Source organism: Sitophilus oryzae, unplaced genomic scaffold (assembly GCF_002938485.1).
Source record: "Sitophilus oryzae breed Bouriz unplaced genomic scaffold, Soryzae_2.0 scaffold_1869_pilon_pilon, whole genome shotgun sequence".
Lineage (NCBI taxonomy): Eukaryota > Metazoa > Arthropoda > Insecta > Coleoptera > Curculionidae > Sitophilus > Sitophilus oryzae.
Window position 1 is genome coordinate 1382174 of NW_022146578.1, and position 19416 is coordinate 1401589.

The window sequence follows — 19416 nt, forward strand, 5'->3', positions numbered from 1 at the left end:
ACATTGTTATATGGGGGGGCAATCTTGAAATTACGGTCTAAAACTCCTACATATAATAATCAATTTTCTGAAGGAATTAGCCAATTTTTCTAACCCACTTATATTATTTGCTAAAATTTTCTTGTCAACTTTAAATTAGTTGAGAATTATTTAAGCGGTCAGTATTACCTTTATTTATTTATCTATAAGGAAAAAAAAACATAAATCGTTTTGTTAACTTAATGAAAACAAATTTTGCCATGATGCAAAAATTGCTGATTGGAAGGAATCATTTAACTGACATTGTTAAACGGTAATCTTGTACGATTTCAAGCTTTCATTACTAATCTTCACATGTAATCACTTGGTTATTTCAAGGCAGTTAAAATGTGACTGATTTTTTTATAATTGCAAGTATGGCATATACATATTGACTGATTGATTGATTGTATAAAAGGGAGGAAGTTACTCATGGTAACCTTATAAATCTATTGTGTCCCCCTTTCTAGAGTTATAAATCACCATGCAGTTTCAGGGCTTTGACAAAAGCCAGTATCTGAGACGGTTTTGCAGAGGTTGGTTCTCAATCTTCGATATCCGTCGTTCCCAAGTTTATAGCACGAATGGTTGTCGTCTCGGCGCACTCAGTGATAAGGTGTTCTGGCATATACATTATAATATTTAATACTGATCGGAACTAAAACTTTAACTGTTCTATTAGCATATTTCGCATTGTTACACTGCAGTCCTGCAATAAACTAAAGTCTCAATCTCTCACGCTTAACAATCGGTAACCTCTACTCGTTGCGATTTTTGACTCTATACTGTTCAAAATCTCCTTGACGCTTTATTTGTTCAGGTTTGTTCCTTTCACGCTCATTATTGTTCATTTCCCGCGTAATGCGCTCGGAATATTCTCGCTACAACTCTAATTACCATATGGGCTGTTATTGTTTTGAGAGGCGTAAGTTTTGTGTTTGTTCTGTCGTCGACCGTTCTTCACTTTCGTATTCCAATAATTTTGAATATTTTAGAATCGGAGCTGGTACGGATTGTTGTTTGAAGATAACGCCGCATAATATTAGTGAGGAGTAAAGAAATTTGGTGGAGAATTATAGAAAATGTGATCACTGCTATAATGGAAGAAAAACATAAAGGGAATATAAGGAAAAATTCGGAAGAACAGGTACAAAATTAGAGCCTAATGTTTTTGTTTCTGAATAACATTCTTTTTCTTCTTCCAGTACCGTCTTATATCTGAGATTAGACCACCAGTGCAATTTTTACTTTATTGATTGTAGCTCTAAATAAATCCTCTTGAAGTCGCAGTCGCACTCTCTTACATTACTTAGCTAAGTATACATTCTTGTGTCTCTTAGACTTTTTCTGATTTTCCTTTTGCATTAGCCTTAATAGTCTATTACGCTGTACTGTTCAGGTCGCTCTAAGGGGTCGGATAAAGCGGGTGTGTGGCCGAAGGAAATATATATTATATTTCAGAAATCTGCCTAAGGCTTAGCCCGATCCTGTTGTGTTAAGCCACACCCAAAATTCCAAACACACGTGCTTTGATTAAGGCTTGATTAAGGTTTGCAGGACTTTAGCATTTGCCAAAAAATAGGGAGCATTTGATTACAAAACCAGATAAATTATATATCACTGTAATCACAACATTAAATGCCAAACGCCTATTTTGTTATTTTTTTGGACTAGTGAAATGGAGTCTTAATAGTTCACCATTTACCTCTCTTTTTCTAATAAGCGCAGATTGCAATTTTTTCTTTTTTATTACCTATTTTTCCTCTATCTCCTATTTTTTCACATTTTATCCTTATTCTATGTAGTACTTCTTTATTGGCTATTCTCTGTCCATGGAATTTTTCACATTTTCTTGCAACACATTTCAAAAGCTTTATCGTTTTCAGTTACTGTCTATAGTGGAAACTGACTATAAAGGAAACATATCATTGTAATATCCCCATTTCTAGATCTGCTTTATTTCGAGAACAATGATATAAAACATAAACTTTTCAGTTTTACCGGTTATTTTATGTCCGGGTTCTATTCTTCCACTCATTGGTTTGCTCACTTTTTTCTGTGATCCATGCTTCTATGTTTTTGAACGATCAATAATATTAGCCGAGTGTTATTTGAGGATTTCCATATCTCTTGAAAAACTTCATATTTCTTCTTAACACACACCTCTTTTCTATTACTCAATCCTTATCCTATACATGGTGTCTGAGAAATAAGTGCAGATAATTTAGCTAGTATATTTCGACCTTAGAAACATGCCTTTTAATTTTTTATGCGAAAAAAATTGTTGAAAATTTTAAATTTTTCTTGACATTTTCCGGGAAATTTAAAAAAACTTTTTAGTGCCACTTATTTATTCACCTGAGATTTCTCTACGGTGCCCATGTATCTAAACCTTGCACTGTTGCCACCTCCTAACGTTATCCATGAACGTATATCCTACATATTTCTATACTTATAAATTCACAGCAATTTCAAATTTCTACACAAAAAATTAGGAATGATAATTTTAATCTTTTGAGATCAGTGCCCGTTACTAATAGTTCTACAAAAAACTAATATGAACAGAAAATTTCAATAAAAAATTATGATCAAATTATGATGAAGCTTATTTGAAAATAATGTCTTAGAAATGGGGACTGTTATTTAGTAGTTATTATAATAGCATTTACAAGTAAAGCAGCACAGTGAAGTGTATTTTAGTTAAGTGTGTATCGAAAAAGAGAACTGTCGCAGTCACATCGATCTGCCATAAATATATTTTTTTAATATTGTGGGGAAGTTTTTTCCTTTAATTTATTTTGTGTAATAATAACACCATCTTAAAAATGTAATGCATCTATGCAAAATGGATGGTGTTATCTGCCGGCGCGGCGGTTCTCCAAATGTTGCCTTTATTTTTTTAAATTTTCAAAGTTAAATAACTTATTTTCAATTTGTTTTTAAAATGGTAAAGAGTAACTATGTTTCTTTTGGCCAGATCTACCACCCCTTAAAATATCTGTACTTATTTCTGGGACACCCTGTAAAAGGCAATAATTTACACAAATAATAAAATTGAATCTTACAAATATATCGAATTGACTTACTTAAAAATTAACTTCACCCTTAATTTAACTTTTTGTTATCTACTTTAATATTTTTTAATTTTGTTTGGATATTTTGATTATGAAATATTATTTCTTAAACAATGTTGATTTTTTTCTATTCTCATTATCATTTATTTCGTTCAAGATAAATTAAGTTTTTAATTGCATTTTTACAATATTTTTTTGTAAAAAGAATGTACTTAAATCTTTATTATCTTAATACGGACTAAATCTTTGACGTCAGGAATTTTTTTTCTTCATCATTTCATGTCGTTTTAAGTGTATGCAACTCAACGATGTCAGAGAACAAGGAGACGGTAATCGATACTATCGAGTGTATGTATGCAGAAGTGACTACAGGTCGTCATTAAAGATGGTGAGTTAGAGAAAAAATCCTGATTTGAAATTTAAATTTCTTCGCGAGTAAACTTCAATATTTGTTTAATTGTTTTAGAGATGGTGTTGTAAGATGTTGCTGGTAATATTTTATTAAGGTGATACATAAATTACTTGCGCTATTAACAACTGTAACATCTATTCTGCTTATTTTTTTTTAATGGATAAAGTATTTATAGAGATTTATGTAGGTTAGTCACTGTTACACAATAATTAGTATTGTAATTGACTGCAGAAAAGAATGAAAATAGCAAGATATAAACTATAAAAAATAATTTGAAAAAAGTGAAATCAATTTTAAACAAATGTTACCTTATCTCTAACTTGGTAATACATATAAATGTGTAACAAAAAATAAGTAAAATGAGAAAATTAGATACATTTCTGTCTACGTGCTATTTTTCCATTTTTTTTTTCATGACATTATCTTTTTAAAATCTCATCTAAACCTTTTTTAACAATTAAATTATATACAAGAAGAGTTTTTTTTGAAGTGTGCACAGAATTTCTCTGAAAGAATCTCATTTAAATTTTAAATTTTCCTCAGTTAAACGAAATGTTTATTTACTAGTTTATTTTCACAGTAGTTTATGCAATGTGCTACTGTTATGATTTAATTAATTTAACGAAGAACCAGTGGCGCATTTAGAGATTTAGTCTGGGAGGGGTCTCGGGAGGGGTAGGGGGTAGTGGCAATATTTAAGTAAAGTATACAAGATGTCCCAGAAATAGGTACAAGTATTTTAACTGGTAGTATAGTTCAACCCCAGAAACACGCCTATGAGGTTTTTTCCGCGAAACATTTTTTTTGAAAATTCGGAATTTTTTGAAGGATTTTTTTTAGTTTTTACTTAAAAGAAAATAATTTCTTGATAATATGGCAAAATAGATAGTAGATTAAATTTACAAGAAACAAAATCCAGAAAAGATCCAGTGGTTCTCAAAATTTGAGCAAAAAATCATTTTTTTTGGAAATTTTCAAAGTTATTTTGGACTTATTTGAAAAACGATAAAGAAAAAATATGTTTCTTTTATGGATAGTTACAATTAAATTTTGAGCTGAAAGGTATTGTGACTGTGGAAAAGAATTTGGATTGACGTGGATTTTATTTTTTTGAATGCTATTATAAATTCCTTTCATTACAATTTCATTTTATGCCATATTTTATCTTATTTATAATATATGAGCCCCTCAATGCGCCCCTGAAGAGAACATATTTTACTTTTTATATAATTCAGTTTTGTTTTAATCTACACTTTAATTTCAATACCTATTTGTCTCAAAAAATAATATTTAAAGACCAATGTGTGCAATATAGTTAAAACAAATACGGTTGACAAAATAAAAAAAGTAAATATGAATGCTTTTTTTCTTAACTTATGTTTGGTTTGATTTGATTTATGGTTTATGGTAATAGAGCAGTCAAAGCTAAGCGATGTAATGGTACAATTACAAAAAAAAAGAAATTGGCTTAATAACAGCCTTGCTACAAGTTGGTATTGGCTTCATATCATATCAGGTGTTCGTACTGGCCATATTTTGGTAGACATCGTTTATTATCAATTTATTTTAAAAATGACACAGAGAAGATATGGCTGATCTACCACCTCTTAATATACTTGTACTTATTTCTGAGACACCCTATATAGGAGTTAATGATTAACTAATGATTTTATTTTACTTCTTTTGTTTCACTCATATAGAGACATAAACATGGATTTTAGTAATTGACCTATATTTATAAATCTGTAGTTGGCTATTATACAACAATTTTAATTAAATATAAGTAAATTTCTTTAAATATATTGAATTAAAAATAATTAATTACGTTAATAAAATTATTATTTATAAATAACTTTATACAGTCATACAAACGTTATAAAATATGTTTATAAGTAATTAATGACATGTTGCAAAAAATATACAGTTAATGGTATATTTAATTGGCGTATAATAAATTATTATTAATATGATAATATATTTTATGAAATGGTTGTTGTGGACAATTACTATTAATATAAATTAATATCTATACTTTGCAGCAAGATCATACCTTTAAAAAAATCATGGGTATATATTTTGGAACTGACTATTAAAGTTGGTCTCAAAATGAATTTAGCAGAAACTAAGTTATGCATAACAAACTAGTAGACAGAAAATACATTCTAATAAATAATACAACGCGGGAAATAGCAGATAAGGTAAAGAGAAAGAATCCAGATAAGGTAAACAGACAGAAGACCAGCACTGGAAATAGTAGAAGAATACAAATCTTCGGGACAACTAATACACAGCTCGGGATCTCTACTACCAGAAATCAACAGAAGAATTAAGTTAGCATGGAGTAGTTACGCAAGAAACTCAATCATATATAAATCTAGAATGCCGTTTTATCTAAAGAAGAAAACAGTCAACCAATGTGTACTACCAGTCATGACCTATGCATGCGAAACTATAATAATTATAAGAAAACTGCAGATTACACAACGCTCAATGGAACGAAATATGCTGGGTATAACCAAGAAAGACCGTAAAAGAATAGAGTGGATACGACAAAAATCCCAGCTAATAGATGTCATCCACAGAGTCAAATCCCTCAAGTGACAATGGGCAGGACACCTGGCAAGAAGGACGGAAAACAGATGGGCCATAAAAATTACAGCATGGAATCCACGAGGAATTAAAAGACCTAGAAGAAGACCAAACTTGAGATGGTATTAGATCATGGTATTAGAAAATTGGCAATGATAACTTGGGCGCGCATAGCCAACAATAGACAACAATGGGCCAAACTACAAAGAGAGCATCTAAATATGTGAAGGAAGTTACACCATAATTGGAAATGGTTGAATGAGCTGAAAATTATTATGATAATGATTATTTCGGAATTGAAACAGAAATCAAGAAATCTATGAAATAAAAAGATATTTTTATCGTAAAATACGATTGTCTTAGAATCTAAAGGGATATCAGATTAGGTGGTATACCTATAAGTGGCTTTTTATTCATAAACAAATTTGCCTAATCAACAAAAACGCTCAACGTCTTCGGTAGTCTATATCCTCCCGTCTTCAAGGCAAACACTAGCCAAACTAAACACCTGCGATTTCAATAATATAGTGAAAAATCCTCTCATAAAAAGTGTTGTCTAAGTAGTTTAAATTATATAATTTGTCTTTATTATTTTTGTTAATTTGATTGTGCAGATGGTGATATTGTATGGATCCTAAAACCCCATACTTATTATGTGCTGATGCGGTTCATCAAAGTGTCAATTTAATGCGTCGATGCGATAGGTTGTGCGATGGTGGTTTGGCGGAATGTCTGTTTTGGGCGAACTACCTAAAGAAATATCACGAACGCAATGTACGATTCCAAACGAACTAACGAATCGCATTGACGAACCGCATCATACTCACCACGTGCATATAGATGTACGGATGCATGTAGCGAGTATGGGGCTTAAAGCAGTGGCTTTTTGTAAAAGATAAAGTTCAAAAGTCTTTTTTATTTTTAAGATTTCTGTTTTCAGTGGCAAAATACCGTCTTTCTTAAGATACTATATTAACATATTTAAAAATGTAATTGTAATTATTAATACAGAAAATATACAGCTAATATTATCTTTAAAAGTACTCATTTGTTTATTTAGAATATTCAAAGATTCTGAAATTTTTACAAAATAGAAATTATTATTATTAAGGTAAACAAGACCCCAATAAATAGTCGCTGTCCTGGCTTTTAAAACTGATTTATGGTTTATGGTCAATCTCAGCGAACCCTCACAAAAGTTTACAGAAAAATTCTCTAAATTTTGCCTTTACTAACTTGCCATGAAGGCATTATCTTTTTAAGGATAGTATATAATCTGAAATATTTATTACACCGTCGCGTCGGCAATATTTGTAGCTAGGAAAGTAAAATTTTAGGTTTGATTTTTATTGATTCAGGTAGCTTAACAGAGTAGTTTAAAGTAAATACAGAAAGAAAATTTTCAACTTCTAAAGATCCGCTAAAAATATAATAAAAAATGTCTAAGATGTTTCAGTTATTCTACCCATCGACAATCTTTCTTTACATGTTTTTTTATTTATAAATTATTATTTTTTAAATCTAGGGGTTTTATATTATAATGGTTCATGCATAACCAAATTGGGATAAATGTTTATAACATTAAAGAAAAAAATATTGAGATGTGAATATCTACTGTATGTCCCCGGATTGTCTTAACAAGAAAAAACAACTTTTTTATTATTGACATTTTGAGAAAAATGCATTCTTCATAAAAATGTTTGCTTGTTCCAGAATGGTTAATCCCGTATATAGCTATTCAAATTCCCATACCGTTTAACTAGATTTAGTTAATTTATTAATCATAAATCATTTTTTTCAAATGGTAACCCACTTTTTTTATTTCACTAGTTGAAGATGATGAAGAAAAGGTTTTACAATTCGTTACTTTTTAGCTATACATGTTCCTATTCCTAAAATAAATGGTTTTTAAGTTATTTAAGATTTAATTTGAAAACGTATATTTTTCTTGATTTATCTAGCTTCCTTTGACATTAAATGTCAAACGGTCAGACAATTTATGTCCATCTGTCAGAAAACGAATTATTTGAATTTCCTGTATTATAAATACTGCCTGCTTAAGAGTTTAAAAAGTGTATTTATAAAGATATATCTCGTATTTTCGCTTTTTAGTGATATCTAATAGTTGATATTATTAATAATAGTAATATAATATAAAAAATAATAATAGTAAAAAATAAATATAAAGAGTAATAGTAATATAAAAAAACCAGCGCAAAATTGGCTCGGAAATGATGCTGTTTTTTGAACAATGCGTCACAATATGACATGGTCAGATCTAATGTTTTACATCACTTGACGTTTAAAGTCATAGGCTACTGGTTAAAATCAGGAAAAATATACGCCTTAAAACTAAATCTTAAATAACTTAAAAACGATTTATTTTAGGTATAGGAACATGTATAGTCAAAATGTAACGAATTGAAAAGCCTTTTCACTAGTGAAATAAAAAAAGTGGGTTTCCATTTGAAAAAAAAATGATTTATGATAATTTTTTAATGGCTCAATTCTATGACAGCTGCGGCCATTATTATATGACATTCGAACAATTTAATTTTTGAAATAGATAGCTACATATTTTCTCTTTATGGCACAGTGGCTGTGGTAATCACTAAATTTGATGTTTAGACTACACACATATTTTTGACAGGCAGTTTTTTTCGTTGAAAAATTTTAAATATTTTTTTTCGCAAAAACGGTCAATGTTAGATATAGTGTTTCATATCAAAATTCATAAAATTTTACAAAGAATTTAAGTATGTAATGCAAAATGGGGGCACCCATTTAAAATAAGAAAGTTGCTGTCAACTTCCGGTATTTCCGGAAGTGCCGCCATATTGAAAATATTTTTAATCGACAGATCTCGTAAAACAATGATGTGCAAAAAATCTCCGAGCTAGATGTTGTAGTTCTCTAGAAACTTCTAATGCACGCTCAGCCTGGGACACCCTGTATATCATATAAATAAATAAAACTGAAAAAAGATGTGCTATTGAAACTTTCGTATATGGAGAAATATGGTACATATAAAAATGGTCAGGGGGGGGGACATAGTTAAACCACATTAAGAATTTCTTACATATTATCCTTGTAGCATTAATTTTTATTCCCAATTTTTGTTATATAATTTCAAATTTAATCATTTTCCTACTTGACCGACAATAAACGGACAAACCGACAATAAACGGACAAACAGATCCTAAGTAAGATAGATAAAACGGCAACGCTCAATTATCGCCACAAATTGACTTATAAGAATCTTAACAATGTTGTGAATGTCCGTGGGCGGTCGAAAGGACAAAATAGCCTCGCAGGACGTCCGAAGAAAGGGACGAAAGGTCGATAGAGTGGAAGAGAAATGGGAAATCGAATGACCAGGAAGGAATTGGGTTGGTGCAATCCGTAATGAAAATTCTTTAATATTATATTCAGTGAAATATGTTTTATGAATTTGAACTATTTAAAGCCTCATTTTTTTATTTCTTGTGTGTAAATATTATATATGTACTTATAATATAGAGTTCTCTAATATCTAGTCATTCAATCTTTCATGAAATTTGAGTACCTATAGCATTTCTTGATATTTTTAATTTTATTGAATCTTTAAATAAATTAAACTATTCTGTTCTCTTCAACTGGAGGATATACGACAGTCATTGTCTGATCATTTTAAGTCACCGATAAATTGTATTTTATGTAAATTAAAAAACTATATAAAAAAAAAAAAAAATGAATATATTTTTTATTCAAATTAAAGTAAAACAATGAAACTAATTTTTACTTAAGTGGGAATGATAACCAATCACACCACATTCGGTAATGTACTTTGCTTGGGGCAAGTTTTTTTAAAAGTTCAGTGTTTCGGAAATGCGGCGCGTAGGTTTCCTAATCGATCATCCAAAGCGACGTTAGGAGATAGAGGTATATGGGACGGGTTAACGTATTGGAAAGACGCCCGCTCTATATTTATCTAGTATCGTTTAAAATGTCTACTAAATATTGGGTTTCAAAACAACCTCTTATACAAGGTGTAGTCAGAGAAATAAATTCAATATTTTCAAAAAAAAAAAAAAAAAAAAAAAAAAAAACAAAACAATATTTTTCTTTTTTTTTCTTTTTTTTTCAAAAACATAAAAAAAAAAAAAAAAAAAAAAAAAAAATTAATTTAATTTGAAAACTAAAAAAATATTGCTTGCTTAAATTTGCTTCTTGGGATGCTACAATAATTGTGAATATGTTTAAGAATAGACTTGATGTGGAAATGAAGAGCTGGAATAATCTTTTTATTCACTACATGTTATTGTAAACTGTAAATGTAATTCTTAATTTTAATTTTAAAATTTAAACTTTATACTTTTTTGTACCTATATATTTATAATTAAAAAAAATGTTTATTTATTTTTTTGTTTCATATTAATTTTTAGTTCAAATGTGTCAGATTTTTTATGCGATTTCAATAGCTCTCATCGCATCTCGGGTATTGTACCGGTCCCCCTACTGTTTGGGATTTTTTTGTGATACAATAAAAATAATCTTTTTTTTTTTTTTTTTTTGTTTTATATGTTTTTTAAGTAAAAAAAAATAAAAATAAAATTCAAAAAAAAAAATAGCGAAAAAATCAGACGTATTCATGGGTCTACTCGAAACTATTCCAATAATGCCTAATTTATACTTATTTAATTATATATATAATAAAAAAAATATTATTTTAGTTAAAAAATAATATACATACTATTTTTTAATATCTCTAAACTATCGAAATATATTTACTCATATCTAAGGCTTATGTAAAGTAATCTGAAAGGAAGCAAACATTTATGCCTTATATCGCTGAAAAGCTTAAAAATTGGCACTTTTTATAAAGTTCGATGGCCAATTGTTTTCATTTAAAGAAAACTATGTTTCTGTCAAATGTCAAGATGACAGGCTTTAGAAAAAATCGGAGAACACAAGTTCATTAGGGATGTGATTAAAAATGCCAATATTAATTCCATTAAAAAAAACATATAGATCCACTCACACGTTTCTGAGCCACCCTATAGAAGTCAACATATTTCTGAATACACCTCGTAGGTACTCTTTACGGTCTACATCGTTGACAATAATTCTCAAGGTTTTTATTCTAAGAATTACAGCAATTCCCGACACGCGCTATTTGCGAACCCCTGTTATTATTAAAAATATTTAAAATATACCCTACCAGTAATTATTATTTCGAAATGAACCCAATCGCAAAACTTATCTATGATGTAAAGCCTACATATAAATCTATTCACACTATATATAGATCTCTAAAGAGATTTTTACAATGTTCTAAGTAATTTTAGTAATTTTTAAATAATTACTATCTGGAAAGATACTAAAATACACTTAAAGATTACTTAATTAAAAAATTTAAAAATCTTTTCACTACCCGAAATTGTGATAAGAGTTTGGAACAGACTCGTGTGAAATATAACAGTTTGGAATATACTCGTAGCGTTGAGGGACCATCATTCTAACTGACTTTAAATCTGTTTCTATACGGATAAACAATTGATACTAGTACTCTTTCATGACATCTATTTTTTTCTGTACACACGTTATTTTTATCCCTTTTCAATAGACAGAAACCCGTTTTAAAACATTTCCAGGATGAGACGTCTTGCTATAATATAGGGTGTTTCTTTTCGCTAGACTTAAAATACATAATTATTAACTAATAGTTTATTATTATAAATAAAAAAAAAAAAAAAAAAAAAAAAAAAAAAAAAAAAGATTAATTCACGAACGATTAAATCGCGAGTGAATTAATTTCGGCGATTATACGATAATGCAATTTTAAATAAAACATAACAAAATAAAAACAATTATTTTTTCAATGGCGAGTTACGTTTCTAAAACATAATTCAGAAATTATTATTTCAAGGATTTATTACGAGTAGAAATAATATTGTGCTGGGTTGGAGTTGGTTTTCTATGTAATTTGACACTAAATAATCTCGTCTCCTTTAGGTGTCCAGTCTTTGACGTCATATTTTCTAATGTCTCTTTGTGCATTGGGCTGATTGATATTTGGAGCCAGAAATGGCCCAAAACGAATCTGCGATACGCTAAATTACAACAGATATTCAGGCTGAGGCGATAAACGTCCTATCCAAACTACTTCCATAAAAAATACTTTAATAAAAAAAAAAAAAAAAAAAAAAAAAAATTTTCAAAAATGACAGCAATTAAAAAAAACGGTGCGAGAAGAAATAGAAGTTTTTATACCTATCCTCCGTGTTAACAAGTATCATTTAATCTGCCCTTGCGGTTTAAGTACCATTTTATCTACTATTTTTTTTTTTTTTTTTTTTTTTTTTTTTTTTTTTTTTTTTTTCAAAAAAATTAAAATTATTACATAATCCAAAAAAGAATTACTCGCAATTAATGGATTTACAATATAACAACATAAAACCAATTATAAAATTAATTTAAAGCCATATCATTCGCAGGATTCGCGTTTGATTCAACGCCCGTGTTCGATCAATGCGATGTGTTGCGCGCGGTTTGTTGTGCGGCGGATCGGCGTAATGTCGGTTTTTGGCGCCGACCCATTCACTAGAAATTACCCGAACACAATAGACTGAAATTCGACATCACATTCGATTTTTCGATTCTTCGAACTTCAATTCTCAAACATTTAATTATTACTATCAATACTTATTCTATATTTCACTTTCCGTTTATATACATACTACCACATATTGAGTTATTTTACTTTAAAAAAAAAAATTTTCCAAAAAGAATGATTTTTTGCTTAAATTTTGAAGACCACTGTATCTTTTCGGGGGTTTTTTTTTTATAAATTTCTACTATCTATGTTGCATTTATCAAAAAATTTATGGGTTTTTAACTAAAAACTAAAAAAAATGCCAAAAAAAAAAAAAATTTTTCAAAATATTTCCAATTCCCAAAACAAAATTATACGCGAAAAAACTTCCATATCTGTGTTTTGAGGGTATAAAGCTTACCTACAACCCGCTAAGAATAATGTGCAACTTATTTAAGGCTCGCTCGACAAAAAAGTCGTATTTTATTTTTTGCTTTACTATTCATTTTACATTATTTTTTACTTAAAAATTATAAAAGCCCGTCACATTATTCCATTTTCAAGAGGCATTTTATTCTCTTTACTTTATTATGACTTTTAACCTAGTACTTAATCACCCGGCTGGATCGTTTTAGTAATGCATATTTTCGTACAGCAAACTTTCATTCCCCATTCTATCTCTAAGCATCTGATTTCATACAAACTGCGCTTTCCAATAATTAACTCATGGTCTCTTTAGAATGATCCTATTTCGCGGCCGAATTTTCTGGATGTCGTACATTCCAGAGATCACCAAGTTTTATTATTTTTTTTCACTGTTACCCATTTGTGTTGCCCATGATTTCAAACAATCTCTTGTTAATTCTTTTTGTTAGGATTCATTTTTCGTAGACAATTAGTAAGGAATTTTCATACAACAAATTGTTACGACATAATTTTACTCTCTAAGAGGATGCATTTCCTAAAATCCGCTCTTTTGTATGCTACATTCGACTTCAGATGTCGTTTAACCTAACCTCTTCTCTGTTCCAATATTAGTTATCTAAGGCCTGGCTCGTATGACACTGGAACCCTAATTATCTAAAACTTGATATTATTAATTCTCAACTGACAAACCACTGACTATGACAAATAATTTATTTTCGAGGCCATTGTGTGCTTAGGTGTTTTTTCAGGTATGTTTTAATATTTAGTCGATTTCACAAAGAAGTAGCCATTCAGAACAATTTTAAAAATCACTTCGTCCTGCTAACAAATCTGTACATATATTCTATTTAACTTTCATTTAAAAAAACTCGTTTCGCTAGCTACTGTACTTTGGAGTTACGATTTGTTTTAAATCTTTTAACCCCCTCACCATACCCTCTTACCAACCCCCCACCTCCCACCAAAAACTAATAGACAGATTCTCGGGTGCCACACAGTATTTTTGTGTGTCAATTTGGTTAAAATCGGTCAGCGGTTTTTGAGTGATCGTATTACAGACAGACAAACAGACAAACAAAAAAATAAAAAAAAAATATTTTGTATTTAGGTCATTATGACCCAAATAACTCATTTTGAGTGAATTAAAAAAATGCTTACACAGATGGAGCGATTAGTCCGTCTAGCTGGAAATTTCACGGGGCCTTAATTGTATAAATATACATTTGAACGAGTCATATACCATCAAAGCAAAACCGTTTGAAGGCGGGTAACAAGGCAATAACTCACGAATCTGTGTCAGATTATCTTAAAGATTGTGAGTTGTTTGTCCTTTTACCCGCCTTCGAAGGTTTTGCTTTGATAATATGTACCCACACTAGGTTAGAGAAGTTTAATTACAATAAACTAGATAACAAAAAATGATGTGAGAAGTCTATTCAATATTTATGAATACAGTGTCTGTTAGACATTATGAAATAGAAATCAACCCAATTATACCAATCGGCTTAGAAATAGCCACTACATTTGACATTTGGTGGAAAATAATTTTATGTTTTCTATGGCTGAGCGTGCATTAAGTTCCTAGAGTACTATATAATATCTAGATCGGAAATTTTTTGTACGTCATTGTTTCACAATGAGATCTGTCGATTAAAAATATTTTGAATATGACGGCACTGGAAATACCGCAAATTGACAACAACTTTCATATTTTAAATGGGTACCCCCATTTTTTATTAAATGCTTGAATTATCTGTAAAATTTTATAAATTGTGATATTATACATGGCTTGATATCATTAGCGTTACCGGATGTCCGAATTAATCCGGACATATCCGGATTTTCACTACGTCCGGTTGAGTCCGGGCAGATTTTTCATAAGCGTCCGGATTTTAATGTTCCATTAAGAAAAGGTCACAATAATGCAAAATAATATATTAGTTTTAATAAATTTAGTTACTTAAAAAATCCTCGATAAATTCAGCAGTGTAAATTCATTGTTTTACTTCGTATGTTTTGAAAGTTGTAAATGTATTTTTTTTTCAAACGTCACAAAATATTTAAATTTTGGGACATGATTGACAACATAAAAAGTAATTATAACGCCTAGGCATAAAAGTAAATCACTTTTCCCTAACGTCCACTCCACAACCTGGCCACAGAAAGTATCACTTTTACTCCTAATAAAATATAGTCTGTCCAACGAGAAGATCCTTGACAGTGATAGATGTGTCGGTCATTTTAATTTCAAAGTAGTTTATTTTATTTTACATAAAAATAAGTTGGTATAACTGGAACGCATAGCAGGAAATTAATATATGTATTTAAAATTTGACTGACAAGTAACTTCAAAATATTGCGAAAAAAACTGTATAAAACTGAAAAAATGTAATCGAGTTATTTTATTTAATAAAAAACGGTATGTGTTAATACAAAACAAACAAAAACAAGACACCACATACCAAAAAATATAAAAAAGAACTATTTCTTACTTTCAAGCTTTATGAAACTTCCCGCATTTATGATTATATTTATCGATATAACTAATGTACAAATACAAATTTGTAATATTCCGCAGGAATAAATAAAACAACATAAATAAAACATACTATTTTATTAATAATAACACTTACCAAATTTTATACCTCACAGGTGATTAATTAACTTTAATCTTAATTTTTTAAACCAGTACCTTTTGACATTATTTTTCTGCAGTACTAAAATCCATTATTTACCTATCGTGTGATGTCGATATTTTACAGCTACTCCAGTTTTTAGTATGTGTTTAGTATGGTCCTTCTACCATATTCGAGATGCACTTATCTACGACGAGATGGTATACGAACTTTATTGATAGTAACTTTATTGGTGTATCTGTATAAGACTTTCTGCCTGGGCAGCGAGTATTAACCATAAACTGTGCTCTGGGTTCTACAGTTAATTTTCACTCGATTTTTCCTCCACTTGACTTCAAAAGACACAAAACACACGTAATAACACGAATCAAAATGCATCATCTTCCAAAACGCAGGGTATTTGACAAAAGTTGTCACAAAATTATAACCTATAATTTGGCAAGACTTTGACAAACGTCAAAAATCTAAAGGCGAGTTCATACGCATCGGCGTCCGTTTGTCGTTCATCGTTCCGTCAAACCAATAAAATTGAAATACGATCTGTCATTTTTGAAATAAACCAATAAAACTGGTTAAAAACAACAAGTGACGACGCATGACGAATTTATATTTAAACACATCCATAGTTAACTTAAAAATTATTAGAAACTTTTTTTAGTAAAATAAATAGATTGGTATGGGACGTCATCTGCTTTGCTTCTGTCATCGTCTGTCGAAATCTTACCTGAGAAAAAAAACAGAGTATAATATACTATTTTTGCTCTTATATCGCTAAAAAATTGTGACGTCCGGATTTTGTCCGGATTTTTCGGAAGGCTTGCCCGGGGTGGATAAGTTTTCACCTGGTAACCCTAGATATCATAGATGGCTATACACATTTTTTTTGAGAGGCAGTTTGTTTCGTCCAAAAATTTTAAATATATTTTTTTCAAAAACGGTTAACGTTAGGTATAAAGTATTTTATATCACGTCGCAAAAATTAATGTTATTGTGTCGTTTGAAAAAAACATATTATTATTATTATTATTTTGAGTTTGGTGTGTAAAAAAGCAGCAAAAAAGAGATTATTTTCAATACGCGAGAAAAAAGAGAACAATACGATCAAAAAAGAATGTTCTTTGGAAATGTTCTTTGGAATTACAGGACCGTTGGAAACTCTACTTAAAATTCAGACGAATTTTCAGAGAAATGTCAAATAAAGAAAAGCCTGATCAAAGTTTGATTTTCTATAAGATTTTCTAAAATATACCTACTATTACTTTTTTGTAATTTAGTGATAATTCATATGGAGTTTTTTACCTATACAGGTATTATTAGGCTTTAATTCCATGAATATAAAATGTATTATTTGCATATATAACACAATATTATAACCGCAATAATTTCTGCTACTACAATTATTGTAGTAGTTAGGAATTATTTATAGTAAGGTATATGTCAAGATAATTGGTTGAGGTTTATCAATAGTACATGCCAATTGATATATTTAGAGATTATGCATGTAAATATGTAAAGTACCGTATATTGTCATAGATATTATACCTGATGGTAAAACGTATTATGCAAAAAGGAAATAATAGGTATACCGCATACATAAAAAACATGTGGCGCTAATTTTTTTAGGTATTGAATGTTGTTGATTTACAGAAAACTAATATTTAGTTTTCGTACTCGTTTCAGTATCCTTCAGTGGCGTGCAGTGCAAATCAAAGTAGGATAGTCAAAATTTAACAAAATAAAATAAGAATAGTATAGACAATAATTAATTAATCAATTAATATAATCACATATCTTTTATCGTAAATTGAGAGAAAAATTTTCAGATTTGGCATCACTGCAAAGGACTACGGGCGATGAAATTAAATCACGCTTTCCATCCTTATTTTATCTCTTTCTTACACATTTGCCTTCCAGTACTTGTGGTCTGGAGGGTACATGGAAGATTCTTAAAAAAGTAATATCGTTGATTGAAAGATTTGGGAAGATACGCAACCTAATGGGCGAAGGCTGATATGATTTCCACTTAAGTGCTGTACTGTGGCCACTCGTTTTGCGGCCAACGCATAAAGCACTCATTTTCTCTAATTCGGTCAGCGAAGGCATATCGAAGACGGTGTGGAACTGAAAGCGACAGTGTTGCCAGATTAAAAAGTGTAATATCTGTAATACTTTTTACAAAAATATCATTGGATAAAAAATCCGCGTTTATGTATTGAAAATTTATTCGTTTTAAACATAGAATAAACAACGAAAATATATATTCTAAATATAACAAAATATTTCTATCCTCGTTTCTGTCCTGGAGTATCTTGATTTCATGGAAAAGAATAGATGAAACAAAAGGCAATGTACCTACATATTTTGATTAAAATTAAGTTTAATCATATTTCTTTATTATTATAATAAAATAGGTAAATCTATATGTACACAAATAAAAAAATATATACACAAAATAGGTAAATCTACGGATTAATCCGTTGTTCTGGCAACACTGTCTTCGGTAACCACCCACTCTGTCGACTGAAAGCAGAACTAAGGTACAGTATTGTTTATCCGCTGCGCTGTAAACTATCAGCGCGCAGGGACGGCGCGGCGGCGCAGAGCTAAACTAAATCTCGAATATGTTGACGGTAACGCCAGCTACATCTCGGACATATTTTGTGCCACGAAATCGCCCATAAGGTTGCGCATCTTATTTTTTCAATCTACGGTAATATACTAAAAAGTAATATAAAGTAAATCAAACCGACTTGGCGTAAATCATATGGTGCGCCTGTATGGTATACATTAAAATTTTATATGTGAATTGAGCGATAACGCAGTAGTCAAAAATTATTTCAATAAATATTAGGTAGTCTCTAGAATAAAAATAAGATAAAAAATGCGTATTGTGAATATTTGTGGATTAGTAATGAGCTATAATGTAATCGTATAAAAAGAATATGATATAGTTTGGGATAGGCAACGCCTAGTTGCCTACATTATATGCACACCATTGGTATCCTTATTTCCATATTTAATACTACTGCTGTAAAATAAATCTCTAATAAAATAATAAACTATAATGTAGTTTTAAATGTAGTACATCTTTCAATTAATTACAACTTAATAATACACACATTATGACTAGAAAAAATCAAGTTAATAAATTTGCAAATTTCACACGTTTTTGGTGCTATATGATATTTTTTGGTATATTAAATAATTTTTGTTAGAGTAAAGTTTAGATACTGTCTGTTTTATATGGTAAATTAAATAGTTGAACAAATTTACCATATAAAACAGACAACTAGAGAAACTCTAGTAATTTCTAATTACCTACTCTGATAACTTCAGGGGATAATGCTTCCATAAAAAATATTAGTAAGTTATTTATTATCTGTTAGATTCATAAATTTTAGATATTATGGTATAAAATACTTATCAGAAATAATTATTTTATTGTTTAGAGCAATAAATTTATAATAAATGCAGAAATTATTTATCTGTAGGTACAGATTTTCGGACCAATCGTTTGAAGTGATCATGAGAAATTTGCCATCCAGGTAAATTTTTACACTTACTACAATAGAGGGAGTGGTCTCTGAAATTGTCGTGATGTTTCTATTGAAGCTCTAAATAATCATTTTTCAATCTTATTTGTTAAAACTAAACAAACATAATAAAAAATAGGTATAATTTTTTGGA

General features: G+C 29.7%; 1 protein-coding gene across 2 annotated transcripts in view; it reads right to left on the reverse strand.

Annotated features, from left to right (window-relative positions):
* Positions 1 to 19416, reverse strand: part of LOC115883295 (transcription factor sox-2) — a 113402-nt gene that overhangs the window by 90604 nt on the left and 3382 nt on the right. Inside the window, exon 1 of one of the 2 annotated variants that reach the window (XM_030901628.1) lies at positions 11507 to 11610. The exons of the other annotated variant lie outside the window; for it this stretch is intronic. Within the exon in view, the coding sequence (XP_030757488.1) occupies positions 11507 to 11589 (83 nt within the window). The 5' untranslated portion in view covers positions 11590 to 11610. Of the gene's footprint in view, positions 1 to 11506; positions 11611 to 19416 lie in introns of those variants that run through there. 2 annotated transcript variants of the gene reach the window in all.